Source organism: Lutjanus erythropterus, chromosome 6 (assembly GCF_056507025.1).
Source record: "Lutjanus erythropterus isolate fLutEry1 chromosome 6, fLutEry1.hap2, whole genome shotgun sequence".
NCBI lineage: Eukaryota > Metazoa > Chordata > Actinopteri > Lutjaniformes > Lutjanidae > Lutjanus > Lutjanus erythropterus.
This window is the reverse complement of record NC_139322.1, coordinates 42710561-42734842: the sequence shown is the minus strand read 5'-3', so window position 1 is coordinate 42734842 and position 24282 is coordinate 42710561. Positions and strand designations below refer to the sequence as shown.

Genomic DNA, 24282 nt, shown 5'->3' with positions numbered 1-24282 from the left:
TATGTATGTACCATATTTTTCGGACTATAAGGCGCACCAGATTATAAGGCGCACCATTGATTCATTAATGTTGAATTCTCTCACAGCTGCTCTATTCCCATGTTCTACTGTGTGACTGATAGCCTTGAGTTTGAAATCCGCTTCGTAAGCATGTCTCTTAACAGATGCCATTTTGGGGTCCTTATACACACACCATAATATTATGTCGAAGCACAGTACGTATTACTCCATGAGGCTCCTGACTAAGGTACCCGTAATGCTCCGACAATCCATCAAGCTGTGCAGCTTCGTAGCTTACCAAAGTCATACTAAAACATTTTGACAGATTTTTGAGCGCCATGTACCACATAAAATCGGTTTGAGGTCAGTAAGCACAACCAGAATTAATACATAAGGCGCACCGGATTATAAGGCGCTCTGTCGATTTTTGAGAAAATTAAAGGATTTTAAGTGCGCCTTATAGTCTATATATATGTTAGTATATAGTATATATATGTAACATATATGTTCATCAATGCCCCCCCGTACAGATAGATATATGTAAATATGTTCATCAGTGCCCCCTCTGTACAGATAGATGTATGTATATATGTTCATCAATCACTGAATATCAAAATGATTAATCAGAATCAGTTAAATGTAAATGTTCGTGCTCTTTATTCAGAAAAATATTTGTTTCCAAATATATTAGTGTGTGTGTGAATGGGTGAATAAAAGGCATTAATTTAAATCACTTTGTAGAAAGGCGCTTTATTAAGTTCGGACCATTTTCTTGCATTAGTGTGCGGGGCAGATCTGCCACATCCAATATGGCGGACACGCCAACGTATCGCAGCAATGGGCCAACCCGCTCAATGAGGCGTTTACGTTTATATGTCTATGGCCATATGTCCAAGTGATGAAGTCCTAACCAATGAGTGAGCCAGTTCTAACCTTTCTCTGCCTCGAGACAACAACAAAAACATCTGATTCGATAACTCTATTTTACTGTTTTTAGGACAGTAACCCGTTCATTTCTGAAGCAAAGTTGATAGAATATGCGGTTTAAATTACAATTAGGAGGTAATAGTCTAATAATTCAATTAAATAAATCAAATATAATATATTCTAATATAACATTTTAAATACTGATATGTTAAACCTTTTCTGAAGACTAGAAGGTCCTCAGGGTCCCCCTCTGGCATATCTAATATGTAACTCTGTTACAATATGTGACAGAGTGGAGAGAGAACCCTGAGAGGACACATTCAGAACTGAGGAACAGTGATTTGCATCAGGCTGAGTAAATCTAAAACCTCAGGCTTTGTCCTAGAAGCTCGAAAGAGATTTATTTCCGGTGCAAAGAAAAATAAAAATGGTTGAATTTTATGATTGCTTTTGTTTTTTACTGTGTAGAGAATCTTAGAATTTCATTGGTATTGGTACTGATGACTTAATTTCAAGTATTGTGACCTGCCTATGCAGAAGGACTGTGGATTACTTAATTATTGGTCACACTGAAATTACTTATGAAGAGAAAGGTGTCATGGTTTGGGATTCTGGTTGGTTGTTTCCTGTTTTATTTTGATAGTTTCTGTTCCTCCCTCATGTGTTTTGGTTTTACTTCCTGTCTTTGTCTGTGTTCCCTCCCCTTGTGATCTCTGATTGTTTTCACCTGTTCCTGATTGCCCTCACCTGTGTCTTGTTTTCCTTCCCCTTCCTAGTGTATTTAATCCTGTGTCTTGTCCTCTTCCTTTGTCGGTTCATTGTTTCTGTCACTCTCGCGTCTCGTCTCCGTCTTGGTCAGTGTTTCCCAGTGTTTTCGGATTTATGGATTTTTGGTTTTGTTCCTCCCTACCTGTTTTTGGATTCACCCTCGTCATTCATGTAAGCTTATGTTTGGTTTTTTGTTCATTAAATACCTTTTGAAGTCTACCCCCTGCCTCCTGTGTCTGCATTTGGGTCCTCCACCTTAGTCAGACATAACAGAATGAACCGACCAGACATGGACCCAGCAGATTTTTCTGTGTCAGTGGAGCTGGCAGAGGAACTTAAGAAGACTGTTGAGGAGAGTGGCCAGCTCCTCTCAGCCATCCAGGGATGCACGGATCCCAGATGTAAGCTTTTTGTTTATTCTTTAGTTGAAAAGACCGTGTCGTCTAGACCCAGACTTTGGATTTTCCCCCCAATTGCTCAGCTCCTAATTGGACTGGGTGACATGAAGAGGGAGTTACAGATCTACCTTGATCTATTGGACTCTGCGAGCCAAGAACAGCTGCCCAGCGTACCCGAGCCTCAGCTGCCCAGCGTTCCCGAGCCTCAGCTGCCCAGCGTTCCCGAGCCTCAGCTGCCCAGCGTACCCGAGCCTCTGCTGCCCAGCGTTCCCGAGCCTCAGCTGCCCAGCGTACCCGAGCCTCAGCTGCCCAGCGTTCCCGAGCCTCAGCTGCCCAGCGTTCCCGAGCCTCAGCTGCCCAGCGTTCCCGAGCCTCTGCTGCCCAGCGTACCCGAGCCTCAGCTGCCCAGCGTACCCGAGCCTCAGCTGCCCAGCGTTCCCGAGCCTCAGCTGCCCAGCTTTCCTGAGCCTCAGCTGCCCAGCTTTCCTGAGCCTCCACTGTCCTGTAACCCAGCCTTCATCTCTCCTGTCCCGGTGGGGCCGTCGCCACCATCGCCTCCTCTTCCGGTGGGGCCGCCGCCACCATTGCCTCCTGTCCCGGTGGGGCCGCCGCAGCTATCTTCTCTTCCAGCTGGGTTGCCGCCACCATCTTCTCGTGTCCCGGTGGGGCCGCCGTCACCATCTCCTCGTGTCCCGGTGGGGCTGCCGCCACCATCTCCTCGTGTCCCGGTGGGGTCGCCGCCATCATCTCCTTGTGTTCCGATGGGGTCGCCGCCATCATCTCCTCGTGTTCCGATGGGGTCGCCGCCATCATCTCCTCGTGTTCCGATGGGGCCGCCGCCATCATCTCCTCGTGTTCCGATGGGGCCGCCGCCATCATCTCCTCGTGTTCCGATGGGGCCGCCGCCATCATCTCCTCGTGTCCCGATGGGGCCGCCGCAGCCTTCTCCTCTTCTGGCTGGGTCGCCGCCATCATCTCCTCGTGTTCCGATGGGGCCGCCGCCATCATCTCCTCGTGTTCCGATGGGGCCGCCGCCATCATCTCCTCGTGTCCCGATGGGGCCGCCGCAGCCTTCTCCTCTTCTGGCTGGGTCGCCGCCATCATCTCCTCGTGTTCCGGCTGGGCCGCAGCCACCGCCGCTGCCGCAGCCTTCTCAAGTTCCTGCTCCGGCTGGGCCGCAGCCACCGCCGCTGCCGCAGCCATCTCCAGTTCCTGCTCCGGCTGGGCTGCAGCCACCGCCGCTGCCGCAGCCATCTCCAGTTCCTGCTCCGGCTGGGCCGCAGCCACCGCCGCTGCCGCAGCCATCTCCAGTCCCTGCTCAGGCTGGGCCGCAGCCACCGCCGCTGCCGCAGCCATTTCCAGTTCCTGTTCTGGCTGGGTCGTCTCCGGTTCCTGCTCCGGCTGGGCCGCTGCCGCGGCAACCGCAGCCGTCTCCGGTTCTTGCTCCGGCCGGGCCACCGCCGCTGCCGCAGCCGTCTCCAGTTCCTGCTCCGGCTGGGCCGCAGCCACCGCCGCTGCCGCAGCCATCTCCAGTTCCTGCTCCGGCTGGGCCGCAGCCACCGCCGCTGCCGCAGCCATCTCCAGTTCCTGCTCAGGCTGGGCCGCAGCCACCGCCGCTGCCGCAGCCATTTCCAGTTCCTGTTCTGGCTGGGTCGTCTCCAGTTCCTGCTCCGGCTGGGCCGCTGCCGCGGCAACCGCAGCCGTCTCCGGTTCTTGCTCCGGCCGGGCCACCGCCGCAGCCGCCGCAGCCGTCTCCGGTTCTTGCTCCGGCCGGGCCACTGCCGCAGCCGCCGTCTCCGGTTCCTGCTCCGGCTGGGCCGCCGCCGCTGCAGCCGCAGCCATCTCCAGTTCCTGCTCCGGCTGGGCCGCAGCCGTCTCCAGTTCCTGCTCCGGCTGGGCCGCAGCCGTCTCCAGTTCCTGCTCCGGCTGGGCGGCCGCCGCAGCCTCCACTGCAGTTTTCGCCAGTCCCTGCTCCTGCTGCGGCTGGGCCGCTGCCACTGCCGCAGCCGCCACCTCCATCTTCACCTCCTCCTGCTCCGGCTGAGCCATCGCCACAGCCATCGCCACAGCCATCGCCACAGCCATCGCCACGGCCATCGCCACGGCCATCGCCACAGCCATCGCCACAGCCTCCAGTTCCTGCTGTGGCTGGGCTGCCGTTGGAGTTGTCGCCTCAACTGCCACAGGAGTTCCACCTCCGTCTTCGCCAGCACAGCCGGCCGCCTGCTCGTCCGCTAGAGGGGTCCCGCCTTCGCCGCCGGCCTCCTGCTCGTCCGCCAGAGGGGTCCCGCCTTCGCCGCCGGCCTCCTGCTCGTCCGCCAGAGGGGTCCCGCCTTCGCCGCCGGCCTCCTGCTCGTCGCCCGTCTCCAGAGAGGTCTTGCCTTCGCCGCCGGCCTCCTGCTCGTCGCCCGTCTCCAGAGTGGTCTAGCCCTCGCCGTCGGCCTCCTGTTCGTCGCCCGTCTCCAGAGTGGTCTAGCCCTCGCCGTCGGCCTCCTGCTCGTCGCCCGTCTCCAGAGGGGCTCTGCCTTCGCCTTCGTCGCCGGCCTCAAGAAGGGCTCTGCTCCTGCTCTGCCCTGCTCCCGGGCCGTCCGCCTGAGGTCCCTACCTCTGCCCCGCACTCAGGCCGTCCGCCTGAGGTCTCCTGCTTCGCCTCTGCCCCGCACTCAGGCCGTCCGCCTGAGGTCTCCTGCTTCGCCTCTGCCCCGCACTCAGGCCGTCCGCCTGAGGTCTTCTGCTTCTCGCCTTCGCTTCGGCCTGGCCCTCAAGCCTTCATGTCTGACCCCTGTCCAGTCCCCGGGGCCTATGAACTCGGACTTCTGATCCTTGTTGCCAGGCTGGGTGCCTGAGATCGTGACTGATTTTTGTTTTGCCCTCCTCCGGACCCCCTCCGCCCACCCTGCTCCTCTTGGACTCTTTTTTTTTTTTTTTTTTTTTTTTTTTTTTTTTTTTTTTGGACTGAGTTTTGATTTAGTTTATGAAGGGACGTCTGGGATCCGTCCCTTAAGGGGGGGGTACTGTCATGGTTTGGGATTCTGGTTGGTTGTTTCCTGTTTTATTTTGATAGTTTCTGTTCCTCCCTCATGTGTTTTGGTTTTACTTCCTGTCTTTGTCTGTGTTCCCTCCCCTTGTGATCTCTGATTGTTTTCACCTGTTCCTGATTGCCCTCACCTGTGTCTTGTTTTCCTTCCCCTTCCTAGTGTATTTAATCCTGTGTCTTGTCCTCTTCCTTTGTCGGTTCATTGTTTCTGTCACTCTCGCGTCTCGTCTCCGTCTTGGTCAGTGTTTCCCAGTGTTTTCGGATTTATGGATTTTTGGTTTTGTTCCTCCCTACCTGTTTTTGGATTCACCCTCGTCATTCATGTAAGCTTATGTTTGGTTTTTTGTTCATTAAATACCTTTTGAAGTCTACCCCCTGCCTCCTGTGTCTGCATTTGGGTCCTCCACCTTAGTCAGACATAACAAAAGGATCTTTTTAGAGACCCTATAGACAAGAAAAACAATTTCAGCAGACACCTAAATGTACGTATCCATATGTGAATATTGCTGTAAGAAAGACTTGAAATTTCAGTTAGCAAAAAATGTTTTTCACACCAGGTTTTACTTTTTAGTTTAGTTGTAGTTATGTTGCTTGTAGTTAATGCTATAATAACATTTATCTGAACTCCAGTAACTCACTTAGATTACTTTTCCCAAGCAGCATGAGGCACAAAAACCAGGACATCATCCCTCACACAGTTCCCATCAATTTTGTATGTAGTGACTTATTTCATTAAACTTAAAATGTGACTATGCTATGTACTTAATATTTTGATTACATAGCAAGAAGATTACTACAATATCATATCTTATTGTATTATCTGTTTCTACTCAGTCTCTGACCCACTTCTGGGCAATGAGGTCATTTAAAGCAAATGAACAGTGACATCTCTAATATTATTATAATAAATAACCCACATTCAATACAGCTGCACTCTAACTGTATACTGTTGTATTTATAGATATCTGTGTGTCAGCTTACAGCTACATGCTGCTGTATTTATCTTGGTCATTGCTCAGAGTACACTGTCACATGACCAGAGAGATCGGCGTCTTTAATCATCACTACAATAAGCCAGTATAAGAGGAGGGTTTGAACAGACAGTGTAGTTCAGTAGATAAACACAGAAAATGAAAAAAAGAGAGAGAGAGAGTTAAATCAATCAAGATTATGATTATGCTACATGTACTAAAACATTTGTTTTGTCACATATACAGCCGTCCTAATCCCCTGAGATCAATCCCCAATACATTTTCCACAGATGTCAAAGAGGGTACAGACCAAAGCTGGAGCTACAGGATTGTTGTTGTTGTTGTTGTTGTTTTTTATCATCTATGAGCACTAAATATTTCAAATCCAGCTGTGCTCCTAATGTCACTCTGCAGTGAAAGTAACATCATCCTCTTTCACTGTTTTCCAGGATCTTAACTGACTGGACGGATGGATCATGAAGCTTCCCTTCCTGGCACACAAAGCAGTCACACAAATTTGATTATGGAGACAGAGGCTTTCAAGAGAGATAGAGTAAAAAGGTTCCATCTCACCATGGGAGCTGGCTTTGCCCCTGTAACAATGCAAACCAGAGTGAAGTTCTGGGCCTCATAGCGGCTGAAAGGAGCCGGACTGTTGGCTGCCACCACAGAGATAGACTTTGGAGGTACTGCAGAGAAAACACACAAAGACACTCAGAGAGAGCATCTTCCACTTACCGAGGGAAAGTAAATATACAGTATAACTTGTGAGGTAGTTAACTAATGAAAAAAATCAAGGTTAAGTGATGAGTCAGTATGCTGGTGATGACTCTCACACCTTCAAGTGTGAACAATTAATTCATCAAAGGTATATATACTATCTCTGAGAGTGAGATGTCATATGGATCTCAACCTCATGTCTGTGTGTTGCATACAAAGCTGGAGTCAGGACATGGTTAGCCTAGCTTAGCATAAAGAAGGGAAGCAAGGGGGAAACAGCCATCCTTCAGTCATTATCTATTCACCCTAATGCTGACTGAAGGTTGGGTTTAGTTTTTTAGTCTACAAAACTCTGTTGGAGTTTTACAGGTAAACAGTGATGCAAAATGTGCCAAACAATGGAAGTGAATGGTAAAAAAAAACAACAGAATAAAAACATAAAATGCCTCAACACTGCTTGTTTGGTGTTTTTAGCCTGAATCTTCACTGTAGATTCTTAGCTTGGAGCCATGTTCATGTGCCCGTGCACACTGTCTGAAATGGGTGTGTGTGACAGTGTGCAAACGGCATGTTGGTACTTTAGGAACTTAGATTACACCAGACAAGCAGTATGGAAGCATTTTATGGGGTTATTTTTGCCAGTTTGAAATCACCATTCACTTTCATTGTTTGGAAGATTCTGCAGCACTGTTTTCCTGTGAAATACCAGTGTGTTTTGTGGACTAAAAAACTAAACTCAACCTTCAGTTGGCATGAGGATGATTAGATAATGACTGAATTTTCAATTTTGGATGAACTATCCCAATAACTCTGAGAAATGTGAGAACAACATGAATAGTTGCTGTAACTATTTTGAGAGGCAAAGTCATCCCCCTTTGGGTAAACTCCATAGACTCTCATTTTGGTGAAAATCTGAAGGGTAGTTGACAAAGAGACAAATCATTTTCATGATCCTGTTTGAATTGTGCCATGAATGTGGACATTTCAAAACATTTTTATTTTATTTATTTATTTATTTTTGTATAATTAACTTTATTGATTTCATACTGTACACCATTAAGTTTTATTTGCAATATTTCAGCCACAAAACTAATAAAACATAAAGTGTTTTCCATAACATGTCTTATCCTTGAATGGTGTCATGCAACCCAAAACATCACTCCCTCCATACATTTATATACACAAGACATAAAGTACAAGACACAAGACTTTCATTCCTACCTGCTATTCACATTGCTCTCACCCCCACAACATTCAAACACACTCAGGCATGCACACACATTAATACACAACTCACAATAGTTCTATGCCCTTGATCTCCACCAGAGTCCCCCCTTGTCCTCTCTGCCACCAGTTATTTTTGTCTTAAATCTTATAAAGCAACATATATGTGTTCCCAAACCTCATTGAATTGCTTTAGTTTGTTGTTATCCTCAGATAATGTCTTTTCTATGGAGAAATAATATCTCATCAAATCTTTCCAGATCTGTAGAGTGGGAGCTTCTGTTTTTTTCCAGTGTTTTAAAATGAGTTTCTTATAGATGAGTGAGGAGAACATAATCTGCCATCCCAAAGGGTATCTTATTTTTTCAGCATATTGAAAAATACACACTTGAGCTGAAAAAAATAATTTTATTTTACATGTAATATATATCCAGTCTTCCATATCCAGGACCAGAAGGAATGTATAAGGGAGTGATGAGAGCCACACTTCACACATCGATCAGAGGAATTTGGATAAAACTTATGAATTTTGTCTCTAGTGTAACATATTCTTGTCATTAATTTGTATTGTATTAACTGGAGATTTTCATTTGTAGTGATGCTGTCAGTGGGGTATAAAATACCTTCCTTCTTGTTTCAGCTTCTTTAAAATGGAGATCTTTGTTCCATCCATTATATATTTTTTGAAGTGAATACTGTTTAGATTGTTCCATCAGTAGCATATTATTTAATTTACTAAGATTTTTCCCCCTTTTCCCCCCTATAAACAAAAGGACCTCAAAAGATCTGGGCACTGGATCATACTGTAAAGTAAAATTTTCAGTAATCCAATTTTTTAGCTGTAAATATCACATTCGTGATTTGTCAATGTAAATTTATTTCGGAGTTCAGTAAATGATTATACCTTATTATGCATAATTATATCTGATAAATATTTAATTCCCCTTTCACTCCAAGAAATCCAGTTAAGTGTTCCTAGGTGTACTAAGTTGCACACCTAATATATTTTCAATTCTCTTCCATGTTTTTAATGTGCTATTTGTAACAAAATAAGATACCTCTTCTTAATGTAAATACCTCAGATAAAGTTCCATTAACATAGACCTGAGCTGTTCATGACTTATAAATTGTCTTAATCATGCCAATTAGTTCCTCAGGAAATTCAAACTTTTCTAATACTTTAAAAAGATATACCCATTCCAGACGGTCAAAAGCTTTCTCTGCGTCAACTGCCATCATTGTAAAATCAAATTTTTGCTTCTTAGCATTCTGTATTAATGATATACAAGTCCTAATATTGGCTTTAAGATTTCTATTCTGTATAAAGCCAGTTTGATTGCAGTGAATTATATCTGGAAGTGTCTTGGCTATTCAGTTTTTAAGCACTTTGGTAATAATTTTATTATCACTATTGATTCAACTAATTGGTCGATACTCTGATGGAGTGTTACCCTCCTTTCCTGATTTTGGGATTACATTAATAATTGCTTGGTACATTGTTTGTGGGATAACATGTTGTTTCCATGCAATATTAACAACACTCAAAAATAATGAATTGATCTGTGTCCATCCATGCCAGGTGCCTTTTTTGAGAGAAAGCTATCAATCGCAATTTTAATTTCTGAGATTGTTATTTTCCATTTTTAGATCTTCTTTTTGTTTTGCAGATAAACATTTAAGTTTAACAACAGTTACAACAGTTAAGTTTAACAACTGAGTTTAAAAATGGCATTGGGTCATAATTCTTTGTTATTATGTCAGATTTATATAATATACCATAGTATGTCACAAATATTTGATTAATTATTTCAGTATCCATTATTGGCCTGTTGTAAACTGTATCCTTCAAAACTACAGTGTGTCTTTTAATTACTATTTTAACCAGAGAGCTTTTTCTTTTTCCTGTTTTATTTGCTGATATATAGGATATCTTATTTGAATTGTGCTTAATATCTTTAACTTTTTTTAGTAAAAGATTATCATGTTGTAATTTTAGTTTTTGCAGTCTTTCTAAATCATCCTTGGCATTAGTTTTCTTATGAATATTTTGAAGATTATTTATTAATATTTCTACTCTGTCAATCTCCTGATCTAGTTCTTTTTTCTTTTTAACTGAAAATGATATCATTATCCCTCTTATAAATGCCTTAAATGCGTCCCATATAATATCTATTGGAGGTCTATCGGTTGGTGTTGTATTGTCAATATTTGTACTTAGAAATACCTCAATATTATTTTTTAACATAATTAAGGTGTTTCCGATTCATTCTCCAGATTTTGTGAGAAAATTTATTTATTGAAGGTATCATTACACATGTAACTGCAGCATGATCTGAAATGACGATATTATGAATTTTAGTTAGATTTACTCTTATTCTGCTGTATGTTTTTTAGCATGTGAATAATATGTATAATCTATACTTTTGGGATTCATTATCTTCCATGTATCCTGTAAGTCATTTATTGCGATAAATTCTGATAATCGTGTTGGTGGCTGTACTTTCCTGTTCTTCCTGTTGGAGTCTTATTGTAAATTACTCTTATAAGGGTCTGTTGATCTGTTCATCACTTTTGGCAAGCCTTTGTTTTCCTAATGTTTAAATAACCGTTCCCTCCATGCTTTTATTTTGAAGGTGTATTTAAATATAATGGGCGTTTATTTTGGCACCCTTCTGGCAGCACAGGAAGTATATATTTAAGAAGCCAGAGACGCTTCCAAAAACAGTCCAAAAGTTCATGAAAGGGACAAGGAAAAACAGGTTACATGCTGTTGCTGTCCAATGCAAAGGATTTATATAAACTTACAAGCACCTAGCTGGAATGGGAACAAGGTATATATGTTATTTAATTTGTTTATGATGGTTTTCTATGACATGTGAATTTAATTTAGCTAACTGTGAAAGGGTGTTTTATGTGAATTGTTGCCATTGCAGTCAAGCAAATGTTAGCTTCTTTTAAGTGTTTATGTGGTAATGCTAGCTTTCTGTTTTGGCATGTTTTTGACAAAGAAGTGCTATATGTCAGTAAATATTATGCCTAATATTTTCACATGTATGGTTAAAGTTGTGTTAAGGTGATATTTGTATACTTGTTAAGGCTCATTCATGTTTATTATTTATGTTTTTGTTTATCCTTCCTGTAGCTCTTATGGTGTTTCCTGAGGAAAGGAGAAAAGGACAGGAAAGTGAATTTCTGTTCAGAATAAATGCCTTGTGAAACATCAGTACGCTTCATCATTGAATGGCTGGGGTTTGCTACACTTATCAAGTATTTTCTGGATTTTATTAAGGAATACCACATCAGATGAAGGAGGGACATAAATATTGATTAAAGTGTATCTATTTCCAAAAATATTAACATTTTATAATCAGGAATCTGCAATCTAGATCTGCATCTTGAGAAATTAGGTTAAAAGAAATGTTCTTAATGATAAGTATTCCAACGCCTCTGCTGCTGGATGTGAAGGTAGACTCAAACGTCTCTGCCACCCACTGTCTCTTAAGATATTGTATTTCACTGGGTTTGAAATGAAGCTCCTGAAGAAAGACAATGTCTGAGGACATTCATTTCTTTTGCATCTTTTATCCCATTGATATTCCAGGTACAAATGGTTAATTTATTAGGAAAAGTTTCTGTACTCTTATTTACTACCATCACGTCTCACGCTGTCACGTATTATAGCACACATGGTTGCTTTAAGATCGGGGGAAACCCCGGTAGAGATCAATAACCCAGAACATAGCCCAATATACAGACACACAAACAGACTATAAAACGCAAATAAACTTACAATATATATAACTTACATATACCCCTGACATCTTTTCTTCTTTAGACATGCTACATTGAGCTAGTTAACCTGCTCCACCCCATGGTGTAACCAATGGCCATAAAGAATAACATATCAGTAGTTTGTAAAGTTTAACAGAAAAACATTGTATTTCATCAGCAATTTTATCGTATCTGGAAACTGGAAAAAAAAAACAAAAAAACAAAAAAGGGAAGAAAATCAAAATAGGGACGATGAAAAATTAAAGAATGAAAGAAGAGGGAAAGGAAAGAAGGAAGAAAGGGAAGATGAGTAAGAAGCAGAAGGGAAAGAGGGAGGAAGGAATGGTGACAGAAACTACAGAAAAAAGATTGGAGAGAAGGAAGAAAAGGAAAAAAACTTTCATCTCTCTTTAAATACATAAATGCAACCTCAAGATTACCAATTAAATCAGGTGTATACAAAACCGTCGGACACCTATCATCCTCACTCATCTGTACCGTTATACCTCCATCCCACATACATCCACTGACACACACTCAACCCTTTATCATATGTCATGAAAGAAAATCATTACCAAATGTAACTACCCCGCTCTTTCATTCATTCCTTTGTTCCTGTTATGTCCCTTAGCTCGTGATGGGAAAAGGGAAGGAACATAAACCAGCTGTAATTGGTAAAATTAAAATTATATATTTACACGGGCAATTAAAGTGACAATTAACACAAATGAGATAAATCAAAACAGGCGACAGGGCTGATGAGTGCTGCTCAACTCAAGGAAAGAAATACAACCAAAAGAGAGCTCCCAAAATGGGAGCCTAACAGCTGCCTACGAAAGCTAGAAAAATAGAAGAAACAAAAGAAAAACCTGTAGCTATCTACCTTATCAATTCTTAAAACCAAAATACAGAGAATCAGCACTCCTATGCCTAGTGTCTAATACAATTTACAAACAACCTAGCAAGAGTGTGTCAACGTTAATCAGGTTTTGAATCTGTTCCCTGGCCCAGTCCCTTCAAACGAGTACCTCATTCAAAAATAGCATAACACTAACAACGAGAGGCACGTGTGACAAAGGCAGCTGCCATGACTGGCACTCGCAAGCATTCGCAAGCCGAACAACAGAGTGGATGGCGAAGGTAACGCCCTTCGAAGCTGGAGGACAATCACGGGCCAGAATTCACACACTGCAATATACAAAAAAAACTACACGGCAAAGGGTGTTAAACACAGGGGGTCTGCTGGTTGATCCATCCAATCGGTTGAAGTTAGCCCATGTTAGACATGACAGACAGATGGTTCATCAAATCACCAGCAAAGTGTTTGTTTTATGAAAGTGCCTGCCCCTTTCCAAACAATTTCTCAGGATGACTTTCCAGATGATTCTGTGTAACAAACCATTTGGTGTGTCAGGCTCCTCTCATGACTACATCCCAGTACGAAAACACACAGGTATTGTAGCTTCAGCAGCTAACATTAGCTTGTGCAGAGAGTAAGTAATGATGTTGCTTATGCGACTTTTGGCTGTGTAGCCTTTCTGATTACCTATTTCCACAAACTGAGAGTTTCTTGATTTGCAATATCATCTTTTCTGTGGACAAACAACATGTGTAATTCATGGCACATTCAAACGTGATCAAATTATTTTTTTCTTAACTACAACAGATTTTTGTACAGACATGATGGTACCAAACCTGGCAACCTTCTGTGATGACAAGACTTTAGGAAGATCTGCACCCCAAAAATACTGTAGTTCCAGCAAAACATTTCACATTTCTGTCCAGACACAGCTTAAAGCATCAAGATGCGATGTGTTATTCAGTGATCTTCAGAGTGGATTTTAAGCCAGGCTGGTGTTGTGGCACTGAAGATATCAGTCCACCTCTTCAGTCCACACTCATTTATCTCAACAACAACTGAAAGTTGGTACAGACATGCAGTCTTCAGAGGATCAGTCCTGCTTACTTGGTGATCCTCTAACTCAGGGGTTTGTAACCTGCAGCTCCAGAGCCTCATGTAGCTTTAATTTTTATCTCATTTTTGTGGGCATAAAGGGATTTCTCACATTCGCCAATTGTAAAACTGTGCAGCCTATTCACCAAATAATAAAACATTTTTTCATTTTTTCTCAACTAAAATGTGAGTAATGTGTCATAGCCTATGTCATGGCTTGGCACCGTTTCCTCTAAATTTTGCCAGTGGCCAGTCTTAAGTTTCCCTTGACAAGCTATGGATGCCAAATCCCAAAAAAGAAAAGTCTAAAAATAAAGTAGAGAATTTACAATAGTGCAGACAGTTTTTTTGTTTGTTTGTTTGTTTTTTCTTTTTTTTGGCCAAAAATGGCTCTTTTGAAAGTAAAGTTAGCTGACCCCTGCTCTAACTTCTTCTCTAGTGTAGTAGGCACATTGAAACCTTTGGATGTTTTAAATACCATGAATGAATGGATTGCCATGAACTCTGGCGCAGATATTCCTGGATGAATTCTAATGGATATGGCGATCCCCTAACTTTTTCTAGATTTGGTCTGAGACAAACTGAGAAATGAATCCATACCTATGACAGTGAGAGTTATGCTGCCGGAGGCCAGAATCACTTTGTCTCTGGAGCTCCTGTCATAGATCCCCACATGGCACTCATACAGGCCGTCATCCTCCATCTGGACCTCAGGGAGACTGTTCATATACATGGATACAAAGGTTATAGACAGCGTTGTTCTAACTTTAGCTTTCATTTTTTTTATATCTCAGGCAGAATGTGGAAAAATCCAAATTTGCACTAAAATCACCTCCCCCTACACTCAAAAGAAAGCATGTTACAGTGTCAGAAATTATAACTTAACCCAACTTGTACAGTAGTAGCCTGTCTTACCGCACAGTTGACTGGTAGACCAGGTCCTCTCGTTTGTGGTTGTCCTCCATGTGGGAGTAGCTGGTGTTGTACATGGCATCATAGGTGAAAATCTTCTGCTTGGCACTGCCTCCTTCAATCACCTGAGAGGGAGAAGTTTGAAAACTGCAGCTGCAACCATGTAGAAAAAATAATAATCTATATGTATAATGTGTGATGCTTAAAATGTTTTCTCTCACTCCGGTTTACTTCTGCACAGTGCAGCACATTGTTCTTCACAGTGTATGTTCGCCCTATACACTTTACATTGGATGATGGATAAATTTTACAATAAAATAAACCTGTTTGTGTAGTTGGAGGTGTCCTGTTTTGAAGATGATTCTTTTATAATGGAGACCTATGGGGTAAACACTTGTTTTTAACCTGAATCAACATGGGGGACAATTGTACCAAGACCACTTTCACCAAGAAGGGATGACAGAAGACTCATGTGATCAATTTTATTAATGCAGATTTCATAGCCAAAGCATTGATTTTCAGGTCATGAACTGGTTGCACAGCAGAAATTTTGAGTTGTCATACCAGGAAAAACACAGGTGGACCTAATAACAGTAATGACAGCTCACACATTAAGTGTCCCAGTAACAGTGACACTGAACCAGTATGGACAGTGGCAGGACCTCCCCTAAGTGGAATGCAGCAATCATTAATACACCTGTAAGTTTCCTGCTATGACATGTCAAAACAGGTGTGTTCGAGATGAGCCAGGGCCGTGCAGAATCAATCACGTGGGCAACAATAACCTCATGAGATCAAGGCGGCTGTAGTTTCTAGGCGTTGCAGCTGCTCTCTCTCTCTCTGACAGGCTCTGATTGGCTCTTAAATTTGACACAAACACCATGACCAAGACTCATTTTCTGTGTAACTGTAATGTTTAACGCTGGATATATTAGTCTGATGTTGTGCAATGAAGCTTTAATCTGTTAACAAGTAGATATTTTGTGGCTGATAATAATAATAAACGTTATATATATGACTCATCAAACCAACAGTTACAAAGTGCATTACAAGGCAGATAACAGAACAGAGGATCATGTGACAGTAGGGGTATTTCAACCTCAATCAGTGATTAAGAATGCACTTTATTTCTTCACCTCTGAATGTGGTCTGCAGACTACAGGTAACCTTCAGGTGATCTAACAGAATGTTAGAGGGAATCCATGTTTTGAATCAAGTCTATAATTTAATTAACACTGACGATGTTGAAGCAATAATTCTGTACCTTGTATTTGGTTAGAGAGGAGTCTCTTGTGTAAAATGTAAGGCATGTCATCTATACTCATTTCAAACCATCATACTGCTACTGTCACAGTCACAACCTTGCCGACAGTTATTCTGCCTGTATTTCTGGTGTCTCCAGTGTTTTTTCCTTTGTTTATGTGTGTATGTATGTGTAGGTGGGCATGGCTTCTGCAACCATGACCATTTCCACCTCACCTGCATCTCATCAGTTCATCAGCACTGCAGTATTTCAGCCTTGACATTTTTCATTTATTTTAGGTCAGGAGTTTTGTGTATTCACTTACAGTGGAGTATAAGATACAACACCCCAGTCATGGGTTAAAGGGATAATTCAGCAAAAAATGAAAATTCAGTCATTATCTACTCACCCTCACATTGATTGAAGGTTGGGTTTAGTTTTTTAGTCCACAAAACACTGCTGGAGTTTCACAGGAAAACAGTGTTGCAGAATCTCCCAAACAATGGAAGTGAATGGTGACCACTTTTCAAATGTAAAAAGGGTGACACATTTTTTGTAAGTCAACATGCCCAGTTGACTTAAAAAATGTTATTTAAACTATGCTTTTAGCCTGAATCTTCATTACAGGTCTTTAGCTTGGAGCCACGTTGTGTGTGTGTGTGTGTGTGTGTGTGTGTGTGTGTGTGTGTGTGTGTGTGTGTGTGTGTTGTGATGGTGTGCAAACAGCATGTCAGTACTTTAGGAGACTTGGATTACACCACCCCTCCTTGAACCACCACCTTATCGTGGTGGAGGGGTGATTTGGGTGGTGGTCGTGGGTGGGGGCCCCGACGACCCAATCCCAGGACATGGAAACTCACAGTGGGGACATGGAATGTCACCTCGCTGAGGGGGAAGGAGCCTGAGCTGGTGCGGGAGGTTGAGCGGTACCGCCTAGAGATAGTTGGGCTCACCTCCACGCACAGTCGGGGCTCTGGAACCCAACTCCTTGAGAGAGGCTGGACTCTTTTCTACTCTGCAGTTGCCCACGGTGAGAGGCGGCGGGCTGGTGTGGGCTTGCTTATAGCCCCCCAGCTCAGCCGCCATGTGTTGGAGTTTTCCCCGGTGAACGAGAGGGTTGTCACCCTGCGCCTTCGGGTCGGGGATGGGTGCCTCACTGTTGTTTCGGCCTATGGGCTGAACGGCAGTGCAGAGTACCCGGCCTTCTTGGAGACCATGGGAGGGGTGCTGGAAAGTTCTCTGACTGGGGACGTCGTTCTGCTGGGGGACTTCAACGCTCACGTGGGTGGCGACAGTGTTACCTGGAGGGGCGTGATTGGGAGGAACGGCCCCCCTGATCTGAACCCGAGTGGTGTTCTGTTATTGGACTTCTGTGCTAGTCACAGTTTGTCCATAATGAACACCATGTTCAAGCATAAGGGTGTCCACCAGTGCACGTGGCATGGGGACGCCCTAGGTCGGAGGTCAATGATCGACTTTGTGGTCGTGTCAACTGACCTCCGGCCGTGTGTCTTGGACACTCGGGTGAAGAGAGGGGCTGAGCTGTCAACTGATCACCACCTGGTGGTGAGTTGGATCCGCTGGCAGGGGAGGAAGCTGGACAGACTTGGCAGGCCCAAACGTACTGTGGGGGTCTATTGGGAACATCTGGTGGAACCATCTGTCAGAGGGGTCTTCAACTCTCATCTGTGGGAGAGCTTTGACCAGATACCGAGGGAGGCTGGAGACATCGAGTCCGAATGCACCATGTTCTCTGCCTCCATTGTTGACGCGCCCATTCGGAGCTGTGGCCATAAGGTCTCCGGTGCCTGTCGTGGTGGCAATCCCTGAACCCGGTGGTGGACACCAGAGGTAAGGGATGCCGTCAGGCTGAAGAAGGAGTCTTATCGAGCTTGGTTGGCTTGTGGGACTCCTGAGGCAGCTGATGGGTACCGGCAGACCAAGCGCGCTGCGGCCTGGGTGGTTGCAGAAGCAAAATCTCAGGTATGGGAAAAGTTCGGGGAGGCCATGGAGGAGGACTACTGGTCGGCCTCGAGGAGATTCTGGCAAACCGTCCGGCGCCTCAGAAGGGGGAAGCACTACCCTGCCAACACTGTTTACAGTGGTGGTGGGGAGCTGTTGACTTCGACTGGGGATATTGTCAGACGGTGGAAGGAATTCTTCGAGGATCTCCTCAATCCCGCTGACACACCTTCCGTAGAGGAAGCAGAGACTGGGGACCCAGAGGTTGACTCATTCATCACCCAAGCTGAAGTCACTGAGGTAGTTCGGAAGCTCCTCAGTGGCAAGGATGAGATCCGCCCTGAGTACCTCAAGTCTTTGGATGTTGTAGGGCTGTCTTGGTTGACATGCCTCTGCAATGTCATGTTGCAGTTGGGGACAGACTGCCTCTGGACTGGCAGACCGGGGTGGTGGTCCCTCTATTTAAGAAGAAGGACCGGAGGGTGTGCTCCAACTACAAGGGGATCCTCAGCCTCCCTGGTAAAATATATTCCAGGGTACTGGAGAGGAGAATTCAGCCGATAGTCGAACCTCTGATCCAGGAGGAACAATGCGGTTTTCGTCCTGGTTGTGGAACACTGGACCAGCTCTATACCCTCTGCAGGGTGCTTGAGGGTTCATGGGAGTTTGCCCAGCCAGTCCACATGTGTTTTGTGGACTTGGAGAAGGCATTCGACCGTGTCCCTCGTGGCATTCTGTGGGAGGTGCTTCGGGAGTATGGAGTTCGGGGCCCTCTTCTATGGGCTGTACGGTCTCTGTATGACCGGAGCAGGAGCTTGGTTCGCATTGCCGGCAGTAAGTCAGACCTGTTCCCGGTGCATGTTGGACTCTGGCAGGGCTGCCCTTTGTCACCGGTTCTGTTCATTATTTTTATGGACAGAATCTCTAGGCGCAGCCAGGGGCCAGAGGGAGTCCGATTCGGGGACCACAGGATTTCATCTCTGCTTTTTGCAGATGATGTTGTCCTGTTGGCTCCTTCGAACCAGGACCTTCAGCTTGTACTGGGGCGGTTTGCAGCCAAGTGCGAAGCGGCTGGGATGAGAATCAGCACCTCCAAGTCCGAGGCCATGGTTCTCGACCGGAAAATGGTGGCTTGTTCCCTCCGGGTCGGAGAAGAGTCCCTGCCTCAAGTGGAGGACTTTAAGTATCTTGGGGTCTTGTTTACGAGTGAGGGGAGGATGGAACGTGAGATTGAAAGACGGATTGGTGCGGCGGCAGCAGTAATGCGGTCATTGCACCAGTCTGTTGTGGGAAAGAAGGAGCTGAGCCGAAAGGCGAAGCTCTTGATTTTCCGGTCAATCTACGTTCCTACCCTCACCTATGGTCATGAACTTTGGGTCATGACCGAAAGAACAAGATCTCGGATACAAGCGGCTGAAATGAGTTTCCTCCACAGGGTGGTGGGGCGCTCCCTTAGAGATAGGGTGAGGAGCTCTGTCACCCAGGAGGAGCTTGGAGTAGAGCCGCTGCTCCTCCACGTCGAGACGAGTCAGCTGAGGTGGCTTGGGCATCTATATTGGATGCCTCCTGGGCGCCTCCCTGGGAAGGTGTTCCGGGCATGCCCCACTGGGAGGAGGCCCCGGGGAAGACCCAGGACATGCTGGAGTGACTATGTCGCTCGGCTGGCCTGGGAACACCTTGGGGTCCCTCCGGAACACCTGGAGGAAGTGTCCAGGGAGAGGGAAGTCTGGGTGCCCCTGCTCAGACTGCTGCCCCCGTGACCCGGCCCCGGATAAGCGGAAGACAATGGATGGATGGATAGATTACACCACACAAGCAGTATGGAGGCATTTTATTTTATGTTTTTTTCTCAGATGTGTTTTTTACATTTGAAAACTGGTCACCATTCACTTTCTTTGTTTGAGAGATCCTGCAACATTGTTTTCTTGTGAAAATCCAGCAGTGTTTTGTGGACCAAAAAACTAATTCTGACCTTCAATTGACATGAGGGTGAGTAGATAATTAAGTGAAGTGCACTATTTCTTTAAGAACAAGAGGCCAGGTCTTGATTAGTTCTCAGGCTTCATGAAAAGAGGAATAAATTTCTCAGATGAATATTTTGTGGTGTGGTCTCAATTTTTAAAACCTTGACTGATTTTGTAACAACTTCCCCCAGTTTATGTTACAACTTATCCCAGTAGTGGGGCAGGTTGTAAAAGTGGAACTCCTGGTATTTGACATCAATAAAATTCTGTGACATAGCTGGAGAAGATGTAAACATTGATATTTGTGCAGGAGTAGAGGCATAAGGGTTCTATCTGAAAAAATTCAAGAGCTCTAACCAAATATTCAGTGGGATATAGGAAGGGCTGAGCGATTTTATCTAATATCTAATTGTAATAATTCTGACTATTGCAGATGTAATGATAATTTTTACATCATTATTCTTATTTTGATTGAAAAACATTTTTTTTGCAGGAATCTGTACCAAATGAAGATGTTTTTTAAGTCTGTAAAATCTGATGTGTAGGACAGGACATCTCTGCTTCATGCTATTCATTAATTTAAAAGTTTTTTGAAACATTTTGCCTTTAACAAATATTGCACCTCCTGCGATTTGAAAGTTGCAGAAGTCATATTGCATTTTTGACAAAATTTTGATTAACTTTACTGCCCAAATTATAGGTACTGACACCTGTGTTACAACCATCCCTAGTCTCCCCTGTTACTGGAGAATACACCTGTGGTTTAGTGCTAATTGAAAATGTAACTAACAATTTATAGGCAGATCATTGATCTGTTCAATTAATTAATCTTTTGGTCAATGAAATTGTCAGAAATGGTTGAAAAGTAGCAACAATGATGGATTTATAAGCTTCTCATATATATTTTTATGGGAAATTCTAAATTGAAAAGTGAGTTGAAAATTGTACTTAAGTACAGTACTTAGTATATAAATGTACTTAGATACTTTCCACTACTGCAAATATGTCACCTTTGAAGAGAACGTACATCTTTTTCTGTTCTAACATGTGACCATTGCTCTTGATAATCAACAGGGATAATGAGCTGAGCAGCATAACTGAACACTGAAAATGAACATTTTGACACAGACACACAGAGAGCAGGAGATGGAGAGACATTCATCAACTGCACGCACACATATCAACTGTTTTGCATGACGTTCACCTGTGTGCTCACCCGAAACCACACAATCTCTCTGAGGTTGCCGTCTGTTTGGAAGTTGCACTTGAGTGTCACTGTGTCTCCAATCACAACATGAGGGAGAGGCTCAATGGAAACAGTTAAATAACCTGCCAAAGAGAGAAGAAAGGAGAAAATGATATGACATTCCCCTGCATGGCTGCCATAGTGAATTGTCATGTTAGGTAATGTTCTTATGCATTTCAAAAAGCAATCCACTGTAAAAGCATTACTGGATGTGATGCATTGCAGCATTAATAACCCTGCAATCATTCAGCTCGATTCGAAACTCAGTCAAGGTAACTAACATGTAGCACTGATTTCTTTTGAGGGACGTCAACGTAACATGAACCCTTAACAATATATAGGTACAACAACAAAAGTTACACCAACACCTCTCTTAGGACTTTCATATTGCAGAAGCTTAAAGGGATGTATGATGTAATCCAAGTCTCCTAGGAGTCTCCTACAAGACTTTGATTACACCAGATGAGCAGTATGGAGGCATTTTGGGGTTTTTTTTCCAATTGTTTTTTTACATTTGAAAACTGGTCACTATTCACTTCCATTGTTCGGGAGATTCTGCAACACTGTTTTCCTGTGAAACTCCAGCAGTGTTTTGTGGACTAAAAAAGTAAACCCAACCTTCAGTCGGTGTGAGGGTGAGTAGATAATGACTGAATTTTCATTTTTGGCTGAATTATCCCTTTAATCAAATGTAATTTGTTATAGGTTCTGTTTGTATTTCCACTGTTCTCCAAGTTTGGGCATGAGCTCATGGAAGCACATTTCAACTCTGCTCTTGTATTCAAATGTACAGGTGTTTATGTTATTGTGTCCACACCTTCAGATATCAGAGAGTTTTATTTATGTGCCATATTCGTTAACTTATACAACTATAAATTGTATAATTAAGTAACATATTTTAGTGTTCAAATAGAAAAGGTGAAATGGTAGAAATGTCTATACTGCATTATTCAGACACTCTGGTGTTGTTAATGGAAACTTCCCCCAGAAAAATGAGCAGCTGAAAAGGGAAAGCAGGACATTTTCATGCTGAATATGTAACAGAGACATACCTCAAAGCAAGAGAAAAGCATAACACACATGAAAGTGAGGAAGGTCAAAAGCAAAGAGAAATATCGAGGGTGTAGAACACAGAGAGGAAAAGAATGAGGGAGGAAAAATCCACAAGTTTCCACAAGTCACACTGGGAAACAAAGACTTCTGAGAGACAGACACATCTTCCTAACTAGTAATATCCACTTACTTTGTTCAGACCCACTTAAAACCGCTCTGTATTTTATATTACAGTTTATACAGTTTTATGTCAATTCAGTGATGTTTACTAAGATGTCAATTCTGGTGAAATGCGTGTGAAAAGATTCTCAAGACATTTAGAATATTGCCATTTGATGGAATAGTGCAACCATAAAACTTGGAGTCTTGGGTTTGAATATTTAATTCAGTATAACATTGTTTTGCTTCAAGGAAGAGCTGCAAAAAGATGATACAGAATATATATGATTCTGCTACAAAACCCAATTCCAAAATAGCTAGGTTTAAAATGTACATACAAACAGAATGCAATGATGTGCAAATACTTTTCAATCTACATTTAACTGAATACTGCACAAAGACACAATATTTAATGTTCAAACTGATTGGCTGTGTTGTCTTTTGTAAATATACACTCATTCTGAATTTGCTGAAATACTCATTAAGGATTTTGAAACTTAAGTGAAATTCTCTTTCATTCTTGCTTGATATACGACTGAAGTTGCTCAACAGTTCAGGGTCTCTGTTGTTGTATTTTGAGCTTCAAATCCATATTTTCAATGGGAGACAGGTCTGGACTGCAGGCAGGTCGGTCTAGTACCTGAACTCTTTTACTATGAAGACACACTGTTGGAACACGTCCACAAGTGTCTTGACATTGTCTCTCTGAAACAATCAGGGACGTCTCTGAAAAGGATGTCACCTGGATGGTAGCATATGTCGCTCCAAAACCTGTTTCTACCTTTCAGCATTAATGGGACCTTCACAGATGTGACAGTTACCCATGATGCCATGGACAGTAACACACCCTCATACCCTCACAGCTGCTGTCTTTTGACGTTAGTGCTGGTAACAATCTGGATGGTCCTTTTCTTCTTTAGCCTGGAGGACATGATGTCCATGATTAGTGAGAACAATCTGAAATGTGGACTCGTCAGACCCCAGCACACTTTTTGCACTTTGCGTCAGTCCATCTCAGATGAGCCTGGGGTTGTGTGGGGAGATCAGGTACATCCCAAGTCTCTTGTTTTGTTGTGTTGTTCTCTATCTGACGGAGTGACTTATAGAGCTGCTGGTCCTAGCAAAAAATGACAGATTATCAGATTCATTTTGTTCATCTCCTCCGGTGCTTCACACAATATAGGCTATGTATATATACAGTAGGTCTGTGTGTATAAATAATAAATAATAAATGCAAAAACATCATCTGTACATTCTTGTCACTTTATGCCACCTTGTGAATTTAATTAAAAGTATATAACATCAGCCTATACAAATTGTTCTGAACACTGTTAAAGTCATCTGAGATCTCTGAGATGCAGATGTTCCACATGTCATATTTAATCAATGTTTTTTTATAATGATGTTTCTGAACAAGGACCTCATTTTGTTAAATGCCTGCTTCATCAACTCCTCTGCTCGCATCTCAGGTGGGCGGGACTGAGACACGAGGAGAAGAGGTGAGCAGAGGAATCAAAGATATACAAACGGAGAAATGAGAAAGGCCTTCTGTCAGACATGTACTGAGAGGAGGAATTCTTTTGCCACAAAGAAGACTGTGAACTTGAGTATTGATTTAAATATCTGTTTTCTTTTGACTGCAAGAATTAAGTTGACCTGTTTTGAATACAAGACTGAATACACTGAATTCAAGTTGGGAAAAACGATTGGCTTCATTTCCTGCATACTCAAAAGCTCCAAGACAAAAGCTCCCAAACTTTCAAGACATCACAGTTGCTTTTCAGTCTTTTTCCCGTGTGCAAAGATTTCTGAGCATTATCTGAAACTTTTAATGATAATGACCCCCCTTTAATACCCAATCATGATACGGTCACCTGTTACCAGCTCACCTGTTTACCTGTGGAATGATCCAAACAGGTGTTTTTTAACAATTCCACAACTTTTTGTTGTTCTTGTCTCAACTTTGAAACATG

The 24282-nt window shown here is 43.3% G+C and overlaps 1 protein-coding gene across 2 annotated transcripts in view; it reads right to left on the bottom strand.

Moving 5' to 3' along the window:
• LOC146326241 (immunoglobulin superfamily member 21-like) overlaps positions 1-24282 on the bottom strand; it is a 47261-nt gene that overhangs the window by 11462 nt on the left and 11517 nt on the right. Inside the window, exons 2-5 of one of the 2 annotated variants that reach the window (XM_084722002.1) lie at positions 21056-21180; positions 14686-14807; positions 14371-14489; positions 6675-6790 (exon numbers count right to left, since the gene is read on the bottom strand). In XM_084722002.1, coding sequence (XP_084578128.1) covers positions 6675-6790; positions 14371-14489; positions 14686-14807; positions 21056-21180 — 482 coding nt within the window. The remainder of the gene's footprint in view (positions 1-6674; positions 6791-14370; positions 14490-14685; positions 14808-21055; positions 21181-24282) is intronic. The other variant, XM_084722003.1, reaches the window with a different exon arrangement.